Genomic DNA, 25,627 nt, shown 5'->3' on the forward strand with positions numbered 1-25,627 from the left:
CTTCGGTAGTGTGCTCTTTCCAAGGGTCGGTGTAGTCTCGATGGGCCGAATGGCCTCCTTCGGCACTGTAGGGATCCTATGACTTCTATGAACCAGTCTCTACCCCGCTCCCCTCACCCCACCCTCTTTCCCCCAAGCCCCACAACCCACCTATTACTGCACTTAGCAACCCAAGGCCTCGGCTAAAGATCCAGAGAAGGGGACTCAGTGTATTCAAATCTAAAACTGGATAGTACAGCACAGAATGAAGACACTCGGCCCATCAAGTCAGTCTGTTCCGGCTATTTGGAGGCCAATCGGGTTAGTCCACGCACCCCCCCCCCGCCTCCCCCCCCCCCCCCCCCCCACCCCCCCCCCCCCCCCCCCCCCACCCCCGTCCCGACTACTTTTCCTGCCGCAAATTATTATCCAAATTTATCAAGAGAGAAGTATCTGGCATCAGTAAATAAATCTGATGGATTGCTGTAAAATCCAAATTGGTTCATTCATTTTGTTTTTTCGGGTGAGGTGTGTTGTATATAAAGCCTTTTGATGGTACACAGTTAATCCCTGCTCCGTTACTGTTATTCCAGCCCGGTTCGGAACACGGTTGTAACCAATGACCGCTGGGGATACGGCACAATCTGCAAACACGGTGGTTTCTACACATGTGCCGATCGGTATAATCCAGGCCACCTCCTGGCCCACAAGTGGGAGAATTGCATGACCCTAGACAGAAAATCCTGGGGATACAGGAGAGAGGCAAAGCTCAGTGATTATCTTCCAATAGAACAACTGGTGAAGGTAAAACCTACCCCTCTGTCTGTCTGTCACTCCTGAAATTCACCTCGGATGTCTGGCTCTCGCTGGGGTTCAGAAGAATGAAGGAGGATCTCTTAGAAACCTATAAAATACCAACAGGACTAGTCGGCGTAGATTCAGGAAGGATGTTCCCAATGGTGGGGGAGTCCAGAATGAGGGGTCTCAGTCTGAGGATACAGGGTAAACAGTTTAGGACTGAGATGAGGAGACATTTCTTTACCCAGAGAATGGTGAGCTGTGGAATTCTGTGCCGCAGAAATCAGTTGAGGCCAAAACATGGTAGGCTTTCAAGAAGCAGTTAGATAGAGTACTTGGGGCTGAAGGGATCAAAGGATATGGGGGGAAAGTGGGAAGAGGTTACTGAGTTAGATGATCAGCCATCATCATAATGAATGGAAGAGCAGGCTCTTCCTATTTTCTATATTGCTATGTCTGCACTTTTCAGCTCTGACTTAAGCTGGGCGTCTCTCTCGCTCTCTGCTCCTGACTTGACTGAACAGAACCCTCTTTCCAAATTTGTGTTCTTAACTCCTGGAACTGTCATTTCCTGATTTCTGACTCTTTAGCTCCTGTGACTTGCTTTCTGTCTATCTGTACTGTTCTGCCTGTAGTTGCAGTTTCTGTGGGAGCTGCTTCCTTCGGTGTTACCTGCTTCAAACTTATTGTTAGAGGTCAGGGTTTAGAGAATTCCAAAGTGTATCATGGAGTCCACCTGACCCACAACTTATAATAGATTGTGGTCTGGGGAGCACACGGCCCACTCGACAGGTGTGGTACAGCAGAAATGGACCAGTATTTTTCTAAAACAAAACAATGTTTATTCTATGAACTCAAGTTAACCTTTTTAAAACAAACAGTGAATATCTTAGCAACCATTAATTCAAAGATAACCCCAAAGAATACAACACTAAGTAATCCTTTAAACTGTCCTTTTAACATCCAAAATACTTAACAAACCTTTAAACAGGAGCACATGAGGTTCACATTCACTATTGAGAACATTTATAATTCTGAATTCACCAAATGATCCAGAGATAGTCTTTGGATGGCAGAGCTCAACAGGACAGCTCTTTGTTTAACTTCAGCTGCAGCTGGAAAACCCAGACACACCCAAGCTTTTCTCAAAGTGAAACCAAAAAGCAGAAACAGAGCTCAGCTCCACCCACACTCTGACATCACTGCAGTAACATGAGCAGCTACCATTTCTTAAAGCGACATTCTCATGACACCTGGTTCAAACTAAACACTTAACTCCTCATCAGTAATGGCCTCTGGTTGCCAAGCAACAGCTTTTTTTTTAAACCTGGAATTGCTTTTAAGTCATAAACCCTTAATTACAATGCAGAAAATTTAAAGTACAACTAAACCATAGACTTCTCGCCACCTCGTCTAACATGAAACCAAACTGAAATTTTAATCCTTCCTGAGCACACAGATACAGAAACACAAATTAAGCTTAAACGAAATGTATATCTTATTTCAAACACACACAATACGAATATAAATTACATACACACATAGTTTTAAGGGATTTACATTTGTATTAGTAAACATGAGAAATAAGGTATAGTTTTAAGTAGGTTTAATTTAATGTTTCTGTGGAAGGGGCGACACGGTAGCACAGTGGTTAGCACTGTTGCTTTACAGCGCCAGGGTATCAGGTTCGATTCCCGGCTTGGGTCACTGTCTGTGCGGAGTCTGCACATTCTCCCTGTATCTGCGTGGGTTTCCTACTGGCGCTCCGGTTTCCTCCCACAAGTCCCGAAAGACGTGCTGTTAGGTGAATTGGACATTCTGAATTCTCCCTCTGTGTACCCGAACAGGCGCCAGAATGTGGCGACGAGGGGCTCTTCACAGTAACTTCATTGCAGTGTCGATGTAATGCAGTGACAATAAAGATGATTATTATTAAAATTATAGAAGGAAGGGTAAACCTCTCATTAAATTAATGCTGGACTCCGGCGCTTATGTGTGTGGTGGTTGGTTCAATTCAAACTGTGCTTCTATTGTGCTTAGAGAGGGTTATGGTGTGAAGAATAAATAGGGACTGGCAGAAGTAGCAGTGGTTGCTTCGCAACTTTGGGCTTTTTAAGGGAGAAAGGCCTTGGAATTTAGATATTAGCGTTTTGCAGTTGAAGATAGAACATTGGTGAGAAGGGAAGTGGGGTGAGGAGTAGAGCATTAGTCATTGGAAACTCCATCGTTAGTGGGATAGATAGGAGATTCTGTGGGAACGAGAGAGACTCGCGGTTGGTGTGTTGCCTCCCAGGTGCCTGGGTGCGCGATGTCTCGGATCGTGTTTTCGGGATCCTTAAGGGGGAGGGGGAGCAGCTCCAAGTCGTGGTCCACATAGGTACCAACGACATAGATAGGAAAAGGGATAGGGATGTAAGGCAGGAATTCAGGGAGCTAGGGTGGAAACTTAGATCTAGGACAAACAGAGTTACTATCTCTGGGTTTTTACCCGTGCCATGTGCTATCGAGACGAGGAACAGGGAGAGAGAGGAGTTGAACACGTGGCTACACGGATGGTGCAGGAGGGAGGGTTTCAGATTTCTGGATAATTGGGCCTCATTCTGGGGTCGGTGGGACCTCTACAAATGGGATGGTCTACACCTGGACCAGAGGGGTACCAATATCCTGGGGGGGAAAATTGCTAATGCTCTTCGGGTGGGTTTAAACTAGTTCAGCTGGGGCTTGGGAACCTGAATTGTAGCTCCAGTATAGAGGAGGTTGAGAGTAGTGAGGTCATGAGTAAGGTTTCAAAGTTGCAGGAGTGTACCGGCAGGCAGGAAGTTGGTTTAAAGTCTGTCTTCTTCAATGCCAGGAGCATCCGGAATAAGGTGGGTGAACTTGCGGCATGGGTTGGTACCTGGGACTTTGATGTTGTGGCCATTTCGGAGACATGGATAGAGCAGGGACAGGAATGTTTGTTGCAGGTGCCGGGATTTAGATATTTCAGTAAGCTCAGGCAAGGTGGTAAAAGAGGGGGAGGGGTGGCACTGTTAGCCAAGGACAGTATTACGGTGGCAGAAAGGATGTTTGATGAGGACTCGTCTACTGAAGTAATATGGGCTGAGGTTAGAAACAGGAAAGGAGAGGTCACCCTGTTAGGGGTTTTCTATAGGCCTCCAAAAAGTTCCAGAGATGTAGAGGAAAGGATTGCAAAGATGATTCTGGATAGGAGCGAAAGCAACAGGGTAGTTGTTATGGGGGACTTTAACTTTCCAAATATTAACTGGAAACGCTATAGTTCGAGTTCATTAGATGGGTCTGTTTTGTCCAATGTGTGCAGGAGGGTTTCCTGACACAGTGTGTAGATAGGCCAATGAGAGGCGAGGCCATATTGGATTTGGTACTGGGTAATAAACCAGGACAGGTGTTAGATTTTAGGTAGGTGAGCACTTTGGTGATAGTGACCACAATTCGATTACGTTTACTTTAGTGATGGAAAGGGATAGGTATATACCGCAGGGCAAGAGTTATATCTGGGGGAAAGGCAATTATGATGCGATGAGGCATTACTTTGGATGCATGAAATGGAGAGGAAAACTGCAGGGGATGGGCACAATGGAAATGTGGAGCTTGTTCAAGGAAAGTATGTACCTGTCAGGCAGGGAGGAAGTGGTCAAGCAAGGAAACCGTGGTTTACTAAAGCAGTCGAAACACTTGTCAAGAGGAAGAAGGAGACTTATGTAAAGATGAGACATGAAGGTTCAGTTAGGGCGCTCAAGATTTACAAGTTAGCTAGGAAGGACCTAAAGAGAGAGCTAACAAGAGCCAGGAGGGGACATGAGAAGTTTTTGGCAGGTAGGATCAAGGATAACCCTAAAGCTTTCTATAGATATGTCAGGAATAAAAGAATGACTAGGGTAAGAGTAGGGCCAGTCAAGGTCAGTAGTGGGAAGTTGTGCTTTGAGTCCGAGGAGATAGGAGAGGTGCTAAATGAATATTTTTCATCAGTATTCACACAGGAAAAAGACAACATTGTCGAGGAGAATACTGAGATTCAGGCTACTAGACTAGAAGGGCTTGAGGTTCATAAGGAGGAGGTGTTAGCAATTCTGGAAAGTGTGAAAATAGATAAGTCCCCTGGGCCGGATGGGATTTATCCTAGGATTCTCTGGGAAGCTGGGAGGAGATTGCTGAGCCTTTGGCTTTGATCTTTAAGTCATCTTTGTCTACAGGAATAGTGCCAGAAGACTGGAGGATAGCAAATGTTGTCCCCTTGTTCAAGAAGGAGAGTAGAGACAACCCCGGTAACTATAGATCATCCCGCGCCCCCCCAGGACCCCGGAGCCTGCCCGCGCCGCCTTGTCCCGCCGGTAAGGTAGGTGGTTTAATCTACGCCGGCGGGACAGGCATTTTAGCGGCGGGACTTTGGCCCATCCGGGCCGGAGAATCGCGTGGGGGGGCCCGCCAACCGGCGCGGCGCGATTCCCACCCCCGCCGAATATCCGGTGCCGGAGACTTCGGCAAACAGCGGGGGCGGGATTCATGCCAGCCCCCGGCGATTCTCCGACCCGGCGGGGGGTCGGAGAATCTCGCCCAGGATGTATTATCATCTGGAAAGGAATAATTTGATTAGAGATAGTCAACACGGTTTTGTGAAGGGTAGGTCGTGCCTCACAAACCTTATTGAGTTCTTTGAGAAGGTGACCAAATAGGTGGATGAGGGTAAAGCAGTTGATGTGGTGTATATGGATTTCAGGAAAGCGTTTGATAAGGTTCCCCACAGTTGGCTACTGCAGAAAATACAGATGCATGGGATTCAGGGTGATTTAGCAGTTTAGATCAGAAATTGGCTAGCTGGAAGAAGACAAAGGGTGGTGGTTGATGGGAAATGTTCAGACTGGAGTCCAGTTACTAGTGGTGTACCACAAGGATCTGTTTTGGGGCCACTGCTGTTTGTCATTTTATAAATGACCTGGAGGAAGGCGTAGAAGGATGGGTGAGTAAATTTGCAGATGACACTAAAGTCGGTGGAGTTGTGGACAGTGTGGAAGGATGTTACAAGTTACAGAGGGACTTAGATAAGCTGCAGCACTGGGCTGAGAGATGGCAAATGGAGTTTAATGCATAAAAGTGTGAGGTGATTCATTTTGGAAGGAATAACAGGAAGACAGAGTACTGGGCTAATGGTAAGATTCTTGGCAGTGTGGATGAGCAGAGAGATCTCGGTGTCCATGTTGGTAGATGCCTGAAAGTTGCCACCCAGGTTGAGAGGGTTGTTAAGAAGGTGTACGGTGTGTTAGCTTTTATTGGTAGAGGGATTGAGTTTCGGAGCCATGAGGTCATGTTGCAGCTGTACAAAACTCTGGTGCGGCCGCATTTGGAGTATTGCGTGCAATTCTGGTCGCCGCATTATAGGAAGGATGTGGAAGCATTGGAAAGGTAGCAGAGGAGATTTACCAGAATGTTGCCTGGTATGGAGGGAAGATCTTATGAGGAAAGGCTGAGGGACTTGAGGCTGTTTTCGTTAGAGAGAAGAAGGTTAAGAAGTGACTTAATTGAAGCATACAAGATGATCAGAGGTTTGGATAGGGTGGACAGTGAGAGCCTTTTTCCTCGGATGGGGATGTCTAGCACGAGGGGAGATAGCTTTAAATTGAGGGGAGATAGATATAAGACAGATGTCAGAGGTAGGTTCTTTACTCAGAGAGTAGTAAGGGCGTGGAATGCCCTGCCTGCAACAGTAGTGGACTCGCCAACACTATGGGCATTTAAATGGTCATTGGATAGACATATGGACAATAAGGGAATAGTGTAGATGGGCTTTAGAGTGGTTTCACAGGTCGGCGCAACATCGAGGGCCGAAGGGCCTGTACTGCGCTGTAATGTTCTATGTTCTATGTTCTAAACACCTCTCAACTCTGCCAGGAGAAGAAAGACTGGACAGGACAACAATAATAATCTTTTATCAGTGTCACAATTAGGCTGATATTAACACTGCAATAGGAGCGGCGTGGCGGAGCAGTGGTTAGCACTGCTGCCTCATGGCGCTGAGGGCCCGGATTCGATCTCGGCACTGGGACAATGTCAGTCTGGAGTTTGCACATTCACCCCGTGCCTGGGTGGTCCTCACCTCCACAACCCAAAGATGTGCACCGTACGTAGATTGGCCACGCTGAATTGCCCCTTAATTGGAACACAAAGAATTGGGTACTCTAAATTTATGGAAAGAAAAACACTGCAATGAAGTTACTGCGAAAAGCCCCTAGTCGCCATTTCGGTGTCCGTTCGGGGACACTGAGGGAGAATTCAGAATGTTCAATTTACCGAACAGGCACATCTTTCGGGACCTGTGGGAGGAAACCGGAGCTCCCGGAGGTAGAGAAGGATTGTCTGTAAACGGTATTTTCATTGTGAAGCGACCTGCATTGTGTCCTCCTTTCAGACCCTGGTTGAAACGGTGTCCTGTGGAGGGAATCTCCTGCTGAACATCGGACCCACACACGATGGACGGATACTCCCCATCTTTGCGGAGAGGCTGAAACAGATGGGGCAGTGGCTCCAAGTCAATGGAGAAGCGATATACAATACAAAAACCTGGAGAAGGCAGAACGACACCATCAGTCCCGCTGTGTGGTAGGTTTATAAAGAAAGCAGCATGGGAGGGGTTTTACACAAAATGTCACTGACAAGGGGCGGGATTCTCCCATAGCCGGCGGGGCGGGGGGTCCCGGCGGGATGGAGTGGCGGAAACCACTCCGACGTCGGGCCACACCAAAGGTGTGGATTTCTCCGCACCTTTCGGGGCCAAGCCCTCACCGTGAGGGGTTAGGCCCGCGCCGGAGTGGTTGGCGCACCGCCGGCCGGCGGGAAAGGCCTTTGGCGCCACGCCAGCCGGGGCCGAAGGGACTTCGATGGGCGGGGGAAGTCCGCGCATGCACAGGAGCGTCAGCGGCTGCTGAAGTCATCCCCGCGCATGCGCGGGGGGGGGTCTATTCCGCGTCGGCCATGGTGAAGACTGTGGCCGAGGCGGAGGGAAAAGAGTGCCCCCAGGGCACAGGCCCGCCCGTGGATCAATGGACCCCGATCGTGGGCACCCCCCCGGGGCCAGATCGCCCCGCGCACCCCCCAGGACCCCGGAGCCCGCTCGCACCGTCTGGTCCCATCGGTAAGGGAGGTGGTTTAATTCGCGCCGGCGGGAGAGGCATTCCAGCAGCGGGACTTCGGCCCATCGCGGGCCGGAGACTCGCCCGGGGGGGGGGGGTGGGGGGGGGGGGCGCCGACCAGCGCGGCGCGATTCCCGCCCCCGCCAAATATCCGGTGCCGGAGAATTCGGCAATCGGCACTGGCAGGATTCACGCCAGCCCCCGGCGATTCTCCGACCCGGCGGGGGGTCAGAGAAACCCGCCCAGGATGTGTGACACCCTGGTTTCAGTCATGGCTGATTGGGTAACATTCTCACTTTTCAGTCAGCTAGTTGTGCTTTCAAGTTCCAGGACAGAGACAAGAGCACAGAATTCAGGCAGACACTCCAGTGCAGTACGGAGGGAGTACCTCACTGTCAGAGGGTCAGTACTGAGGGAGTGCTGCACTGTCAGAGGGTCAGCACTGAGGGAGCGCTGCACTGTCAGAGGGTCAGTACTGAGAGAGTGCTGCACTGTCAGAGGGTCAGTGCTGAGGGAGTGCTGCACTGTCAGAGGGTCAGTACTGAGAGAGTGCTGCACTGTCAGAGGGTCAGTACTGAGAGAGTGCTGCACTGTCAGAGGGTCAGCACTGAGGGAGCGCTGCACTGTCAGAGGGTCAGTACTGAGAGAGTGCTGCACTGTCAGAGGGTCAGTGCTGAGGGAGTGCTGCACTGTCAGAGAGTCAGTACTGAGGGAGTGCTGCACTGTCAGAGGGTCAGTACTGAGGGAGTGCTGCGCTGTCAGAGGGTCAGTACTGAGGGAGTGCCGCACTGTCAGAGGGTCAGTACTGAGGGAGTGCTGCACTGTCAGAGGATCAGTACTGAGGGAGAGCCGCACTGTCAGAGGGTCAGTACTGAGGGAGTGCTGCACTGTCAGTGGGTCAGTACTGAGGGAGTGCTGCACTGTCAGAGGGTCAGTACTGAGGGATTGCTGCACTGTCAGAGGGTCAGTACTGAGGGAGTGCTGCACTGTCAGAGGGTCAGTACTGAGGGATTGCTGCACTGTCAGAGGGTCAGTACTGAGGGAGTGCTGCACTGTCAGAGGGTCAGCACTGAGGGAGTACCTCACTGTCAGAGGGTCAGCACTGAGGGAGTACCTCACTGTCAGAGGGTCAGTACTGAGGGAGTGCTGCACTGTCAGAGGGTCAGTACTGAGAGAGTGCTGCACTGTCAGAGGGTCAGTACTGAGGGAGTGCTGCACTGTCAGAGGGTCAGTACTGAGGGATTGCTGCACTGTCAGAGGGTCAGTACTGAGGGAGCGCTGCACTGTCAGAGGGTCAGTACTGAGGGAGTGCTGCACTGTCAGAGGGTCAGCACTGAGGGAGTACCTCACTGTCAGAGGGTCAGTACTGAGGGAGTGCTGCACTGTCAGAGGGTCAGTACTGAGAGAGTGCTGCACTGTCAGAGGGTCAGTACTGAGGGAGTGCTGCACTGTCAGAGGGTCAGTACTGAGGGAGTACCTCACTGTCAGAGGGTCAGTACTGAGGGAGTGCTGCACTGTCAGAGGGTCAGTACTGAGGGAGTACCTCACTGTCAGAGGGTCAGTACTGAGGGAGTGCTGCACTGTCAGAGGGTCAGTACTGAGGGAGTGCCGCACTGTCAGAGGGTCAGTACTGAGGGAGTGCTGCCCTGTCAGAGGGTCAGTACTGAGGGAGTACCTCACTGTCAGAGGGTCAGTACTGAGGGAGTGCTGCACTGTCAGATGGTCAGTACTGAGGGAGTGCCGCACTGTCAGAGGGTCAGTACTGAGGGAGTGCCTCACTGTCAGAGGGTCAGTATTGAGGGAGTGCCGCACTGTCAGAGGGTCAGTACTGAGGGAGTACCTCACTGTCAGAGGGTCAGTACTGAGGGAGTGCCGCACTGTCAGAGGGTCAGTACTGAGGGAGTGCTGCACTGTCAGGGGGTAAGTACTGAGGGAGTGCTGCACTGTCAGAGGGTCAGTACTGAGGGAGTACCTCACTGTCAGAGGGTCAGTACTGAGGGAGTGCCGCACTGTCAGAGGGTCAGTACTGAGGGAGTGCCGCACTGTCAGAGGGTCAGTACTGAGGGAGTGCTGCCCTGTCAGAGGGTCAGTACTGAGGGAGTACCTCACTGTCAGAGAGTCAGTACTGAGGGAGTGCTGCACTGTCAGATGGTCAGTACTGAGGGAGTGCCGCACTGTCAGAGGGTCAGTACTGAGGGAGTGCCTCACTGTCAGAGGGTCAGTACTGAAGGAGTGCCGCACTGTCAGAGGGTCAGTACTGAGGGAGTGCTGCACTGTCAGAGGGTCAGTACTGAGGGAGTACCTCACTGTCAGAGGGTCAGTACTGAGGGAGTGCCGCACTGTCAGAGGGTCAGTACTGAGGGAGTGCTGCACTGTCAGAGGGTCAGTACTGAGGGAGTACCTCACTGTCAGAGGGTAAGTACTGAGGGAGTGCCTCACTGTTAGAGGGTCAGTACTGAGGGAGTGCCTCACTGTCAGAGGGTCAGTACTGAGGGAGTGCCGCACTGTCAGAGGGTCAGTACTGAGGGAGTGCTGCACTGTCAGAGGGTCAGTACTGAGGAAGTACCTCACTGTCAGAGGGTCAGTACTGAGGGAGTGCCGCACTGTCAGAGGGTCAGTACTGAGGGAGTGCTGCACTGTCAGAGGGTCAGTACTGAGGGAGTACCTCACTGTCAGAGGGTAAGTACTGAGGGAGTGCCTCACTGTTAGAGGGTCAGTACTGAGGGAGTGCCTCACTGTCAGAGGGTCAGTACTGAGGGAGTGCCGCACTGTCAGAGGGTCAACACTGAGGGAGTACCTCACTGTCAGAGGGTCAGTACTGAGGGAGTGCCGCACTGTCAGAGGGTCAGTACTGAGGGAGTGCCGCACTGTCAGAGGGTCAGTACTGAGGGAGTACCTCACTGTCAGAGATCAGTACTGAGGGAGTGCTGCACTGTCAGAGGGTCAGTACTGAGGGAGTGCTGCACAGTCAGAGATCAGTACTGAGGGAGTGCTGCACTGTCAGAGGGTCAGTACTGAGGGAGTGCTGCACTGTCAGACGGTCAGTACTGAGGGAGTGCCTCACTGTCAGAGGGTCAGTACTGAGGGAGTGCCGCACTGTCAGAGGGTCAGTACTGAGGGAGTGCCTCACTGTCAGAGGGTCAGTACTGAGGGAGTGCCTCACTGTCAGAGATCAGTACTGAGGGAGTGCTGCACTGTCAAAGGGTCAGTACTGAGGGAGTGCTGCACTGTTAGAGGGTCAGTACTTAGGGAGTGCCTCACTGTCAGAGGGTCAGTACTGAGGGAGTGCCTCACTGTCAGAGGGTCAGTACTGAGGGAGTGCCGCACTGTCAGAGGGTCAGTACTGAGGGAGTGCTGCACAGTCAGAGATCAGTGCTGAGGGAGTGCCGCACTGTCAGAGGGTCAGTACTGAGGGAGAGCCGCACTGTCAGAGGGTCAGTACTGAGGGAGTACTTCACTGTCAGAGATCAGTACTGAGGGAGTGCTGCACTGTCAGAGGGTTAGTACTGACGGAGTGCTGCACTGTCAGAGATCAGTACTGAGGGAGTGCTGCACTGTTAGAGGGTCAGTACTTAGGGAGTGCTGCACTGTCAGAGGGTTAGTACTGAGGGAGCCCCGAAGCGTGGTACATTGGCGAGACCATGCAGACGCTGCGACAACGAATGAACGGACATCGCGCAACAATCACCAGCAGGAATGTTCCCTTCCAGTCGGGGAACACTTCAGCAGTCAAGGGCATTCAGCCTCTGATCTCCAAGGCGGCCTTCAGGACGCGCGACAACGCAGAATCGCCGAGCAGAAGCTTATAGCCAAGTTCCGCACACATGAGTGCGGCCTCAACCGGGACCTGGGATTCATGTCGCATTACATTCATCCCCCACCATCTGGCCTGCAAAATCCTACCAACTGTCCTGGCTTGACACAATTCACACCTCTTTAACCTGGGGTTACCCCATCTCTGGATCTGTAAAGATTTAATCACCTGCTAATGGTCGCATTCCAAGCATTGTTTGGCATCTTTGAATTTGTCTATATATGTGTTTCTGGAACATACCTCTTCATTCACCTGAGGAAGGAGCAGCGCTCCGAAAGCTAGTGACATCAAAACAAACCTGTTGGACTTTAACCTGGTATTGTAAGACTTCTTACTGTGCTCACCCCAGTCCAACGCCGGCATCTCCACATCAAAGAAATGAACAGCACAGGAACAGGCCCTTCGGCCCTCCAAGCCCGTGCCGACCATGCTGCCCGACTAAACTACAATCTTCTACACTTCCCGGGTCCGTATCCCTCTATTCCCATCCTATTCATGTAATTGTCAAGATGCCCCGAAAATGTCACTGTCGTCCCTGCTTCCACCACCTCCTCCGGTAGCGAGTTCCAGGCACCCACTACCCTCTGTGTAAAAAACTTGCCTCGTACATCTACTCTAAACCTTGCCCCTCTCACCTTAAACCTATGCCCCCTAGTAATTGACCCCTCTACCCTGGGGAAAAGCCTCTGACTATCCATTCTGTCTATGCCCCTCATAATTTTGTAGACCTCTATCAGGTCGCCCCTCAACCTCCTTCGTTCCAGTGAGAACAAACCGAGTTTATTCAACCGCTCCTCATAGCGAATGCCCTCCATACCAGGCAACATTCTGGTAAATCTCTTCTGCACCCTCTCTAAAGCCTCCACATCCTTCTGGTAGTGTGGCGACCAGAATTGAACACTATACTCCAAGTGTGGCCTAACTCAGGTCCTATCCAGCTGCTGCCTTTCCCGCCCGTGTCCGCGCACAGACCTGCCCGTCTTGGCCAGCGCAGTGAAATAGAATTCCTGCCCCTGGGAGGTTAGCCACCGTTTGTCGGGGTAGAGCACTTCCAAACCGCACCCCACTCTTGTGCAGGGTCACCTTGGCTGCGGTATATTCGGCACGGCGCTTGGCCAGGTGTGCCCCACTGTCCCGCTAGACTCGGATTGAATGGCCTTCCCACTGGCAAGACCGAGAGTGCCCTGCCCAGTTCGGGATCTCCTCCCGATCCAGGTGTCGGTGCAACTTGGCTATTACGTCCCTTGGCCGCTTCCCCGCTTTAGGTTTGGGTGGAGTGACCTGTGGGCTCTGTCTGATCCCAGGGGGGTTGGGAAAGCTGTCCCACCCCACCGGGTTACCCAGCATCTGGGCCACATATCCCTTGCGGTTCCTACCCTCAACGCCCTCCGGCAGGCCCACAATTCAGAGGTTGTGGCGGCATGACTGGTTCTCCTGGTCCGGGTCCTCGACCTCCCCCTTCAGTGCCCCTTGCGGTGCCACCAACCCCGCCACTTCTGTTTCCAGGGAGACGATTCGGTCACTCTGGTCGGTTGCCATTTTTCTAGGTCCCTGATTGTTGCCCACTGTGCTTCCAGTCTCTTTCTCTGTTTTATCCAGGGAGGGGGCCAGGGAGTCCGTGACTGCCACCTTCACCGTCACCATCATTTCCAGCTTGGTGGCATCTCCGAGTCAGGAGGTCCATCCATTCGATTATCGGTGGACAGCCTGGCGTGGGTCCTGGGTACCCAGCCCGCGGGGGTGTGGCCGGCTCCGACTCGCTCCTCGTGTTCGCCGTCATCCCGTTCCTCCGCTTCAGGCTTTTGCCGGCTCTGCCATCCTTTTTGGTGTCCTGGAATTATTGCCGGGCATTTCGCGGTAGTTGCGGCTGTCTTGAGGGGCGGGGGGGGGGGGGGGGGTCGATATTTAACAGGTTTGGCGGGCTACTTTTGTGCTAGAAATGGCGACTTTCTGAGTTCCCAGCGGAGAGCTGCCTTCCCTGCACATGCTCACCACAATCCCCTCACCGGAAACTTCTACCAGAGCCACTCCCCACAGGCACTGGAACCACTCTGTAAGGCTCAACTCTAAAGGTAGCAACAACAACAAAAAAAAGTCCTTGAATGACATGTTAAATATTCCTTTTAATCAATTCTCTCTCCCAGCATTTTGATTTGCTTATTTTTCACATGAAAAGGAGGTCATTTAGCCCCTTAAACATACCCGCCTTTTCCCATCTTCCTGAATAATAATAATAATCTTCATTGTCACAAGTATGCTTACATTAACACTGCACTGAAGTTACTGTGAAAATCCTCTAGTCGCCACATTCTGGCACCTGTTCGGGTACACAGAGGGAGAATTCAGAATGTCCAATTCACCTAACAGCACGTCTTTCGGGACTTGTGGAGCACCCAAAGGAAACCCACGCAGACACGGGGAGAACATGACGACTCCGCACAGACAGTGACCCAAGCTGGGAATCGAACCTGGGACCCTGACGCTGTGAAGTAACAGTGCTAACCACTGTGCTACCGTGGTCTAGGCAATGGCACCTCGGCATCCTTTACCATTGTAACTGTGTGAGATCAATTGCGGTTAAAACACTTCCTGAACATGGATTATCTCTTTTGCCAGGTACACATCTGCAGCTGAGGAAGGAGTGGTTTATGCAATATTCCTCGCCTGGCCTGAACTGGGATTTCTGGTCCTTGGTGCTCCCGATGTTACAGCAGGGAGAACAAAGGTTTGAATTATTTAACAACACATCATCAAGTGATACCTGATTAACCACAGCTCAGTCCAGGTCCCATCTCATTGTGTTTCTAATGGTGTATCATTTTTATTAATAAGGTCAACCTTGTTGGATATCCTGAGCCTCTGCAATGGGAGATGTTTGGACACCAGGGGCTGCTGGTAATGCTGCCCAGAGTCAACATCAGACAACTACCCTGTCAGTGGGCTTGGACGCTGAAACTCAGTAATACATTTTGATGAGATCGAGCAGTATCGAGTGACAATCTGCAAGGACTATTGCACTAAATGGCTGACGTCTCTGCAATTGGACAATCGTCATTGCTTTTCTTTTTCACTTGCTTTGTTTAACCTTTTACTTTGGACATTGGAAATTTCAGTTACTGACAAAAATTGTAGTTTTAGCAGATGTTGATGATTATTTTGTTGGTGCAGTGAAGAGGATGCACAATTAACCTTTATATCTCCCCTTCGTTGGACGGGATTCTTCCCTCCCCTGGCGGGGCGGGGGGTCCTGGTGGGATGGAGTGGTGGGAACCACTCCGGCGTCGGGCCGCCCAAAACGTGCGGATTTCTCTGCACCTTTAGGGGCCAAGCCCTCACCTTTAGGGGCTAGGCCCGCGCCGGACTGGTTGCCGTCCCACCGGCTGCCGTGGAAGGCCTTTGGCGCCATGCCAGCCGGGGCCGAAGGGACTCCGCCGGCCGTCGGAAGTCCGCGCATGCGCGGGACCGTCAACGGCTGCTGATGTCATCCCCGCGCATGCACGGGGGGAGAGTCACCTCCGCGTCGGCCATCGCCGGAGACCTACACGGCCGACGCGTAGTAAAAGAGTGCCCCCATGGCACAGGCCCGCCCGCTGATCGGTGAGCCCCGATCGCGGGCCAGGCCACCGTGGGCGTACCCCCTGGGGCCAGATCGCCCTGCAGGACCCCGGAGCCCGCTCATGCCGTCTGGTCCCGTCGGTAAGGGAGGTGGTTTAATTCACGCCGGCGGGACAGGCATTACAGCAGCGGGACTTCGGCCCATAGCAGGCCGGAGAATCGCCGGGGGGGGGGGGGCGCCGACCGGCGCGGCGTGAATCCTTTCCCCGCCGAATCTCCGGTGCCGGAGAATTCGGCGACCGGCAGGAGCGGGATTCACGCTGACACCCCGCTGATTCTCCGACCCGGCCGGGGGTGGGGGGGGGGGGGGGGGGGTCGGAGACTCCCGCCCCTTATTTCTATCTGCAAGGGTATAAAATATTATCACACTCGCCTTGATCGATGTCGTTCAAATTGGTTCACCGTCAAGTTAATAATAATTTTTAATAATGTCACAAGTAAGCTTACATTAACACTGCAATGAAGTTACTGTGAAAATGTGCCAAACTGTTGCCGGGCACTGTCTGGTGGCTACATCGTTAATTGTGTCTCGTCTTAGATTCCAAAGTCAGTGTGGGTCTGACCAGGGAGGAGGGCTCTTTTTGGGATGCAAAACTTCCAAAGTTAATTTTGACAAGGGCTCCGTTTTGAATTTTGGAGGCTGCTATTTTAGATACAAAAGTGCAAGTTTACAAATCTATTCGTTTGAAAATATGGGCTTCTGCCAATGCACGAGTCCGGAACTTCCACACACAAGTCTTTACCCTTCTCCTACTTGTTGGTGCACAGGTTATTTGATCTTGTTGTGACTGCTGATGGCGCCCTCTCTCTCTCTCTCTCGCTCTCTCTCTCTCTCTCTCTCGCTCTCTCTCTCTCTCTCTCAGGTTTGTTGCCAGGGCCTTGTAGGCTACAGTAGATGGAATTTGACAACTTTGGTCACTCAAAGCACTGCATACACCCCTCTCCCTCCCTGTGACAATGCGGGTGGAGAGGCATCGCACTCTTAATAAAAGCAAATTTCTGCGATGCTGGAATCTGAAAGCAAAGAGAAAATGCTGGATAATCTCAACAGGTCTGGCAGCATCTGTAGGGAGAGAAAAGAGCTAACGTTTTGAGTCCAGGTGACCCTTTGTCAAAGCTAAGTTTCTCTGTTAGTTTCTATGCTCGTGTCTATGTTAGTTTCTTTGCTGTTTGGCCTTTCACACCTTTTTTTCTCTCAGGGGACTGCCATTAGCACTTTTTCCCCTTGTTTTCTGTTGCTATTAGCACTCTGTTCCCTTGGTTTCTGTGGCTATCAGCACTCTGTTCCCTAGGTTTCTGTGGCTATCAGCACTCTGTTCCCTTGGTTTCTGTTCCTATTAGCACTCTGTTCCCTTGGTTTCTGTGGCTATCAGCACTCTGTTCCCTTGGTTTCTGTTGCTATTAGCACTCTGTTCCCTTGGTTTCTGTGGCTATCAGCACTCTGTTCCCTTGGTTTCTGTTGCTATTAGCACTCTGTTCCCTAGGTTTCTGTGGCTATCAGCACTCTGTTCCCTTGGTATCTGTGGCTATCAGCACTCTGTTCCCTTGGTTCCCTCGGGTTCTGTGGCTATCAGCACTCTGTTCCCTAGGTTTCTGTGGCTATCAGCACTCTGTTCCCTTGGTTTCTGTTGCTATTAGCACTCTGTTCCCTTCGTTTCTGTTGCTATCAGCACTCTGTTCCCTTGGTTTCTGTTGCTATTAGCACTCTGTTCCCTTGGTTTCTGTGGCTATCAGCACTCTGTTCCCTTGGTTTCTGTTGCTATTAGCACTCTGTTCCCTAGGTTTCTGTGGCTATCAGCACTCTGTTCCCTTGGTTTCTGTGGCTATCAGCACTCTGTTCCCTTGGTTCCCTCGGGTTCTGTGGCTATCAGCACTCTGTTCCCTAGGTTTCTGTGGCTATCAGCACTCTGTTCCCTTGGTTTCTGTTGCTATTAGCACTCTGTTCCCTTCGTTTCTGTGGCTATCAGCACTCTGTTCCCTTGGTTTCTGTTGCTATTAGCACTCTGTTCCCTTGGTTTCTGTGGCTATCAGCACTCTGTTCCCTTGGTTTCTGTTGCTATTAGCACTCTGTTCCCTAGGTTTCTGTGGCTATCAGCACTCTGTTCCCTTAGTTTCTGTGGCTATCAGCACTCTGTTCCCTTGGTCCCCTCGGGTTCTGTGGCTATCATCACTCTGTTCCCTTGGTTTCTGTGGCTATCAGCACTCTGTTCCCTTGGTTTCTGTTGCTATTAGCACTCTGTTCCCTTCGTTTCTGTGGCTATCAGCACTCTGTTCCCTTGGTTTCTGTTGCTATTAGCACTCTATTCCCTTGGTTTCTGTGGCTATCAGCACTCTGTTCCCTTGGTTTCTGTTGCTATTAGCACTCTGTTCCCTAGGTTTCTGTGGCTGTCAGCACTCCGTTCCCTTGGTTTCTGTGGCTATCAGCACTCTGTGCCCTTGATTTCTGTGGCTATCTGCACTGTGTTCCCTTGGTTTCTGTTGCTATTAGCACTCTGTTCCCTTGGTTTCTGTGGCTATCAGCACTCTGTTCCCTTGGTTTCTGTGGCTATTAGCACTCTGTTCCCTAGGTTTCTGTGGCTATCAGCACTCTGTTCCCTTGGTTTCTGTGGCTGTTAGCACTCTGTTCCCTTGGTTTCTGTGGCTATCTTGGTTTCTGTGTCTCTCAGCACTCTGTTCCCTTGGTTTCTGTGGCTCTTAGCACTCTGTTCCGTTGGTTTATGTGGCTTTCAGCACTCTGTTCCCTTGGTTTCTGTGGCTATCTTGACTTCTGTGGCTATCAGCTCTCTGTTCCCTTGGTTTCTGTGGCTGTTAGCACTCTGTTCCCTTGGTTTCTGTGGCTATCAGCACTCTGTTCCCTAGGTTTCTGTGGCTATCAGCACATTGTTCCCTAGGTTTCTGTGGCTATCAGCACTCTGTTCCCTTGGCTTCTGTGGCTATCAGCACTCTGTTCCCTTGGTTTCTGTGGCTATCAGCACTCTGTTCCCCAGGTTTCTGTGACGATCAGCACTCTGTTCCCTTGGTTTCTGTGGCTATCAGCACTCTGTTCCCTAGGTTTCTGTGGCTATCAGCACTCTGTTCCCTTGGTTTCTGTGACTGTGACTCATCTTTCATTCTCTCATCCCACAGTATAAATATTTCCCACTTTCTAAGTATTTTAGCTTTGGTGGTGGGCAGACCTTTCCTTCAGCATTTTGAATGTTTCGCCCGCCACCTCATGTATTTTGAACCTTGCGTTTGATCCAAACACAGAGCAAGTGGAAGGCGAATTGCGTTGACCCGATGCTTAATTCTGGGTGAGTGCAAAGGTCAGAGGGGCAGTACTTTCAGATAATAGTTCAAAACAAGTGGGAGCACATGGACCTCTCCATCATCCAATGTTCTGATCCATTGTCAGGCAGGTAGGTCTAGAACATAGAACACACAATGCAGAAGGAGCACTGTATATATCAGGCAATCGGTGCCAAAACACACAAGGCTCATTTTTACCCCCTTAATACTGATTCAACAACAATGTCATTAACATTTTTACAGCAATTTTAACTTTGTAATATGTCCCAATGTGTTTCAGAGGAGCAGAATCAAACAAAATATGAAAACAAGAATATAAGGAGATGCTAGGATCTAACAGAGGTGAGAGGTAGACGTGCTTGAGAGTCAGAAAACTGAAGGCAAGGCTGCCAAAAGCGATGGAAATCAGGGTGCCCAGGAAACGGGATTAGAGGAACACAGATATCTCGGAGGGCGGAGAAGATTCCGGAGATGGAGAGGGGTGGGGCCACGGAGAGATTTGAAAAGGAGGAGGAGAATTTAAAAACTGCGGTATTACTGGACCGGGAGCCGGTGTCGGCCAGTGAGCCAAGTGGTGCAGGGTGAAGGGGATTTGGTGCAGGTTAGGATCCAGACAGCAGAGTTCTGGTTCTGGAGGGTGGGTGGCCAACCAGGGGGAGTGCTGGATTAATCAATGCCAGAGGTGATGAAGGCTTGACTGAGGGTTTCAGCAGTAGATGAGGTGAGGCAGGGATGGAGTCAGGCGATGTTACTGCGGCGGGGGAGGGTTTGTACAAATTTTCACCGAATCTTAATTTGAATAATCAAAATTAGAATAAATATCAAGTAAATAAGTGGCTGGTTGTTCCAATTATTTACTAGCAATGTTGGATATTTAAAGTTGCAAATTAGCAGTTGTAGCACAATCAATTACTCACGAGATGAGAGAGATGAAGTCAATCGAAGGCTTTATTAAGCAGCCTTGTTCCCCAGCAGCTCAGTTACAGAATGCGGCTGCTGGGAGAACCCGGGTTCTTATACTCCGCCTTACTGGGTGGAGCCAGCAGGCGGCAGATCCAATCAGGACCCAGTGCCTATCTACCAATAGCCTCTCGGCATCACAGGTACCGTACTACCCCTAATACATACCACCACATTCACCCCTTGTTAAAAAAGAACCGGCGGGGTGGTGGGTCGCATGGTGGTAGGGGTTTACAAAGCTGGTACTGGAATTATCTTAACACAGTGGCAATGCATCGATCTCCACGGTGAACTATTTACACTGCCGCTTTACTGGGCTATTGAATTATTTACAGGTTTAGCTTTGTCACGCGGATTCCACGTGTCGAGTGGGTGCCCTGGTCGTCCTTGTCGATCGTCTCAGCCCCGGTGCTGGTGCAGGTGCTGGCTCGGGCACTGTCGTCTCTGGGAGCATTGCGCTGTTTGTTCCTGTTTCACTAATCCTGGGCGGGCACGGGAGGAGGACCGATCCACCCGGGAAGGGAGCGGCCGTGGGGTGCGCCGGCGGGAGGGAGGGGGTGATTGGTGTTGGGGGGGGGGAGTGGTTCCGGCGGGCGCCAGGTCCCGCAGGGAGACCGTGTCCTGTCGGCCGTCTGGGTATGCCACGTAGGCATATTGGGGGTTTGCATGGAGAAGGTGAACCCTCTCGACCAACGGGTCCGATTTGTGTGCCCGCACATGCTTTCGGAGCAAGATGGGTCCCGGGGCTGCCAGCCAGGTCAGAAGTGACGTTCCGGAGGAGGACTTCCTAGGGAAGACAAGGAGGCGCTCGTGAGGCGTTTGATTAGTTGTGGTACACAGCAGCGACCGGATGGAGTGGAGGGCGTCCGGGAGGACTTCCTGCCAACGGGAAACTGGGAGACCTCTGGACCGTAGGGCCAGTAGGACGGTCTTCCAGACCGTACCGTTCTCCCTCTCTACCTGACCGTTTCCCCGGGGGTTGTAACTAGTCGTCCTGCTTGAGGCAATGCCCTTGCTGAGCAGGAATTGACGCAGTTCGTCGCTCATGAAGGAGGACCCCCTATCGCTATGGATGTATACGGGGAAACCGAACAGTGTAAAGATGGTGCAGAGGGCTTTAATGACCGTGGCCGCTGTCATGTCGGGACAGGGGATGGCGAAAGGGAAACGCGAGTATTCGTCCACCACGTTTAGGAAGTACGTGTTGCGGTCAGTGGAGGGGAGGGGGCCTTTGACATCCAGACTGAGGCGCTCAAAGGGTCGGGAAGCCTTTATCAGGTGCGCCCTATCTGGACTGAAAAAGTGCGGCTTGCACTCTGCGCAGATTTGGCAGTTCCTGGTGGTGGTCCTGACCTCCTCGATGGAGTAGGGGAGGTTGCGGGTCTTTACGAAGTGATAGAACCGAGTGACCCCCGGGTGGCAGAGGTCCTCGTGGAGGCGGTCTACTTGTGCGTTGGCACATGTGCCACGGGATAGGGCATCGGACGGCTCGTTCAGCTTTCCGGGACGGTACAAGATCTCATAGTTATAGGTAGAGAGCTCGATCCTCCACCTCAAGATCTTGTCATTCTTGATTTTGCCCCGCTGTGCATTATCGAACATAAAGGCTACCGACCGTTGGTCGGTGAGGAGAGTGAATCTCCTGCCAGCCAGGTAATGCCTCCAATGTCGCACAGCTTCCACTATGGCTTGGGCTTCCTTTTCCACTGAGGAGTGGCGGATTTATGAAGCGTGGAGGGTTCGGGAGAAAAAGGCCACGGGTCTGCCTGCTTGGTTGAGCGTGGTCGCGAGAGCTACGTCGGATGCGTCGCTCTCGACTTGGAAGGGGAGGGACTCGTCGATTGCGTGCATTGTGGCCTTTGCAATATCTGCTTTGATGCGGCTGAAGGCCTGGCGGGCCTCTGTCGACGGGGGGAAGGTAGTGGACTGGATTAGTGGGCGGGCCTTGTCCGCGTAGTGGGGGACCCACTGGGCGTAATAAGAGAAGAAGCCCAGGCAGCGTTTCAGGGCTTTGGAGCAGTGGGGGAGGGGGAACTCCCTAAGGGGGCGCATGTGTTCAGGGTCAGGGCCTATCACGGGGCTGGTTTAGCACAGGGCGAAAGAGCTGGCTTTGAAAGCAGACCAAGGCAAGCCAGTAGCACGGTTCAATTCCCGTAACAGCCTCCCCGAACAGGCGGCGGATTGTGGCGACTAGGGGCTTTTCACAGTAACTTCATTTAAGCCTACTTGTGACAATAAGCGATTTTCATTTTTCATTTCATTACGCACCACTTGGCCAAGGATGGCTAGACGGTCGGTGCTAAACACGCATTTTTCCTCGTTATCGGTGAGGTTCAGTGCGTTAGCGGTCTGGAGAAATTCGCGGAGGTTGGCATCGTGGTCCTGCTGGTCATGGCCGCAGATGGTTGCATTGTCGAGGTTTGGGAACGTGGCCCGCAAACCGTGCTGGTCAACCATTTGGTCCATCTCCCGTTGGAAGACCGAGACTCCGTTAGTGACGCCAAATGGGACCCTTAAAAAGTGGTAGAGCCGCCCATCTGCCTCGAAGGCCGTGTACTTGCGGTCGCTCGGGCGGATCGGGAGCTGATGCTATGCGGACTTAAGGTCCACGGTGGAAAATACCTTGTATTGTGCAATCCGATTGACCATGTTGGATATGCGGGGGAGAGGGTACGCATCTAGCTGTGTGTACCTATTGATGGTTTGACTATAGTCTACGACCATCCTCTGCTTCTCCCCGGTCTTTACAACTACCACCTGGGCTCTCCAGGGACTATTGCTGGCCTGGATTATGCCTTCCTTCAGCAGCCGCTGGACTTCAGACCGGATAAATGCTCGGTCCTGGGCGCTGTACCGTCTGGTCCTAGTGGCGACGGGTTTGCAATCCGGGGTGAGGTTCGCAAACAAGGAAGGCGGTTCAACCTTGAGGGTCGCGCGGCTGCAGATAGTGAGTGGGGGTATTGGGCCGCCGAATTGGAACATTAAGCTCTGGAGGTTACATTGGAAATCTAACCCTAGGAGAGTGGGAGCGCAGAGGTGGGGGGGGGACATAAAGCCGATAATTCTTAAACTCTCTCCCTTGCACTGTTAGGTTCGTGATGCAGAACCCTTTTATCTCTACTGAATGGGACCCAGCCGCCAGAAAATATTTTTGATTACTCGGGTGGATCGGAGTGCTGCACTGTCAGAGGGTCAGTGCTGAGGGAGTGCTGCACTGTCAGAGGGTCAGTGCTGAGGGAGTGCTGCACTGTCAGAGGGTCAGTGCTGAGGGAGTGCCGCACTGTCAGAGGGTCAGTACTGAGGGAGTGCTGCACTGTCAGATGGTCAGTGCGGAGGGAGTGCTGCACTGTCAAGAGGGTCAGGACTGAGGGAGTGCCGCACTGTCAGAGGGTCAGTACTGAGGGAATACCGCACTGTCAGAGGGTCAGTACTGAGGGAGTGCTGCACTGTCAGAGGGTCAGCACTGAGGGAGTGCTGCACTGTCAGAGGGTCAGTACTGAGGGAATACCGCACTGTCAGAGGGTCAGTACTGAGGGAGTGCCTCACTGTCAGAGGGTCAGTACGAAGGGAGTGCTGCACTGTCAGAGGGTCAGTACTGAGGGAGTGCTGCACTGTCAGAGGGTCAGCACTGAGGGAGTGCTGCACTGTCAGAGGGTCAGTACTGAGGGAGTGCCTCACTGTCAGAGGGTCAGTACTGAGGGAGCGCTGCACAGTCAGAGGGTCAGTACTGAGGGAGTGTTGCACTGTCAGAGGATCAGTACTGAGGGAGTGCTGCACTGTCAGAGGGTCAGTACTGAGGGAATACCGCACTGTCAGAGGGTCAGTACTGAGGGAGTGCCGCTCTGTCAGAGGGTCATACTGAGGGAGTGCCGCACTGTCAGAGTGTCAGTACTGAGGGAGTGCTGCACTGTCAGAGGGTCAGTACTGAGGGAGTGCCGCACTGTCAGAGGGTAAGTAATGAGGGAGTGCCGTACTGTCAGAGGGTCAGTACTGAGGGAGTGCCGCACTGTCAGAGGGTCAGTACTGAGGGAGTGCTGCACTGTCAGAGGGTCAGTACTGAGGGAGTGCTGCACTGTCAGAGGGTCAGTACTGAGGGAGTGCTGCACTGTCAGAGGGTCAGTACTGAGGGAGTGCCTCACTGTCAGAGGGTCAGTACTGAGGGAATACCGCACTGTCAGAGGGTCAGTACTGAGGGAGTGCCTCACTGTCAGAGGGTCAGTACTAAGGGAGTGCCGCACTGTCAGAGGGTCAGTACTAAGGGAGTGCCGCACTGTCAGAGGGTCAGTACTGAGGGAGTGCTGCACTGTCAGAGGGTCAGTACTGAGGGAGTGCCGCACTGTCAGAGGGTCAGTACTGAGGGAGTGCTGCACTGTCAGAGGGTCAGTACTGAGGGAGTGCTGCACTGTCAGAGGGTCAGTACTGAGGGAGTGCCTCACTGTCAGAGGGTCAGTACTGAGGGAATACCGCACTGTCAGAGGGTCAGTACTGAGGGAGTGCCTCACTGTCAGAGGGTCAGTACTAAGGGAGTGCCGCACTGTCAGAGGGTCAGTACTAAGGGAGTGCCGCACTGTCAGAGGGTCAGTGCTGAGGGAGAGCTGCACTGTCAGAGGGTCAGTACTGAGGGAGTGCTGCACTGTCAGAGGGTCAGTACTGAGGGAGTGCTGCACTGTCAGAGGGTCAGTACTGAGGGAGTGCTGCACTGTCAGAGGGTCAGTACTGAGGGAGTGCCTCACTGTCAGAGGGTCAGTACTGAGGGAATACCGCACTGTCAGAGGGTCAGTACTGAGGGAGTGCCTCACTGTCAGAGGGTCAGTACTAAGGGAGTGCCGCACTGTCAGAGGGTCAGTACTAAGGGAGTGCCGCACTGTCAGAGGGTCAGTACTGAGGGAGTGCTGCACTGTCAGAGGGTCAGTACTGAGGGAGTGCTGCACTGTCAGAGGGTCAGTACTGAGGGAGTGCTGCACTGTCAGAGGGTCAGTACTGAGGGAGTGCTGCACTGTCAGAGGGTCAGTACTGAGGGAGTGCCTCACTGTCAGAGGGTCAGTACTGAGGGAATACCGCACTGTCAGAGGGTCAGTACTGAGGGAGTGCCTCACTGTCAGAGGGTCAGTACTAAGGGAGAGCTGCACTGTCAGAGGGTCAGTACTAAGGGAGTGCCTCACTGTCAGAGGGTCAGTGCTGAGGGAGAGCTGCACTGTCAGAGGGTCAGTCCATTCCATACCCTAACCACTCTCTGCGTAAAGAACCTACCTCGGATATCCCTCCTATATCTCCCACACTGAATCTTATAGTTATGCCCCCTTGTAACAGCTACATCCACCCGAGGAAATAGTCTCTGAACGTCCACTCTATCTATCCCCCTCATCATCTTATAAACCTCAATTAAGTCGCCTCTCATCCTCCTCCGCTCCAAAGAGAAAAGCCCCGCTCCCTCAACCTTTCCTCATAAGACCTATCCTGCAAACCAGGCAGCATCCTGGTAAATCTCCTTTGCACCCTTTCCAATGCTTCCACATCCTTCCTATAATGAGGTGACCAGAACTGCACACAATATTGTTATATATATTATATATTATCGTATATATTCTACATTGAATTCCGATCCTATTATTGGCCTGGATTGAATCCAAAATTGCTTTTAGATTTTTTCAGTTGACTCCACAAATCTGACATCAATAACATTCTTACTGGCAAAGACCTCCTGCATGTGTAATGGCAGAACTGTTATTCACGCTCAGTATTCAGGACAACTGGGATAATTCTGCATTTGATTTCTACATTGCTTGGATTGGCTTCCCAGTTTAGACAATTTCTGCTTTGCCCAGTCACAATGTCACTGCTCCATGGCCGTGTGTCACTGCAGGGGAGATTTTAACTTTCTTTAGTGGAAACTGAGAGTTAAAGATCAGGGGCGAAATTCTCCGTAATCGGCGCGATGTCCGCCGACCGGCGCCAAAAACGGTGCAAATCAGTCCGGCATCGCGCCGCCCTAAAGGTGCGGAATCGTCCGCATCTTGAGCGGCCGAGCCCT

The 25,627-nt window shown here is 52.1% G+C and overlaps 1 protein-coding gene across 2 annotated transcripts in view; it reads left to right on the forward strand.

The window, feature by feature from the left end:
* fuca2 (alpha-L-fucosidase 2) overlaps positions 1-19,469 on the forward strand; it is a 33,566-nt gene extending 14,097 nt beyond the window's left edge. The window contains exons 4-8 of one of the 2 annotated variants that reach the window (XR_011948728.1): positions 573-783; positions 7,199-7,389; positions 14,350-14,458; positions 14,566-17,193; positions 17,235-19,469. Coding sequence is in view for 1 of the 2 variants with exons in the window: in XM_072514313.1 (XP_072370414.1) it covers positions 573-783; positions 7,199-7,389; positions 14,350-14,458; positions 14,566-14,706 (652 nt within the window). In the remaining variant the exon portion in view is untranslated. Of the gene's footprint in view, positions 1-572; positions 784-7,198; positions 7,390-14,349; positions 14,459-14,565 lie in introns of both variants that reach the window. The other variant, XM_072514313.1, reaches the window with a different exon arrangement.
* Positions 19,470-25,627: the final 6,158 nt, after the last annotated feature.

This window comes from Scyliorhinus torazame, chromosome 1 (assembly GCF_047496885.1).
Source record: "Scyliorhinus torazame isolate Kashiwa2021f chromosome 1, sScyTor2.1, whole genome shotgun sequence".
Classification (NCBI taxonomy): domain Eukaryota; kingdom Metazoa; phylum Chordata; class Chondrichthyes; order Carcharhiniformes; family Scyliorhinidae; genus Scyliorhinus; species Scyliorhinus torazame.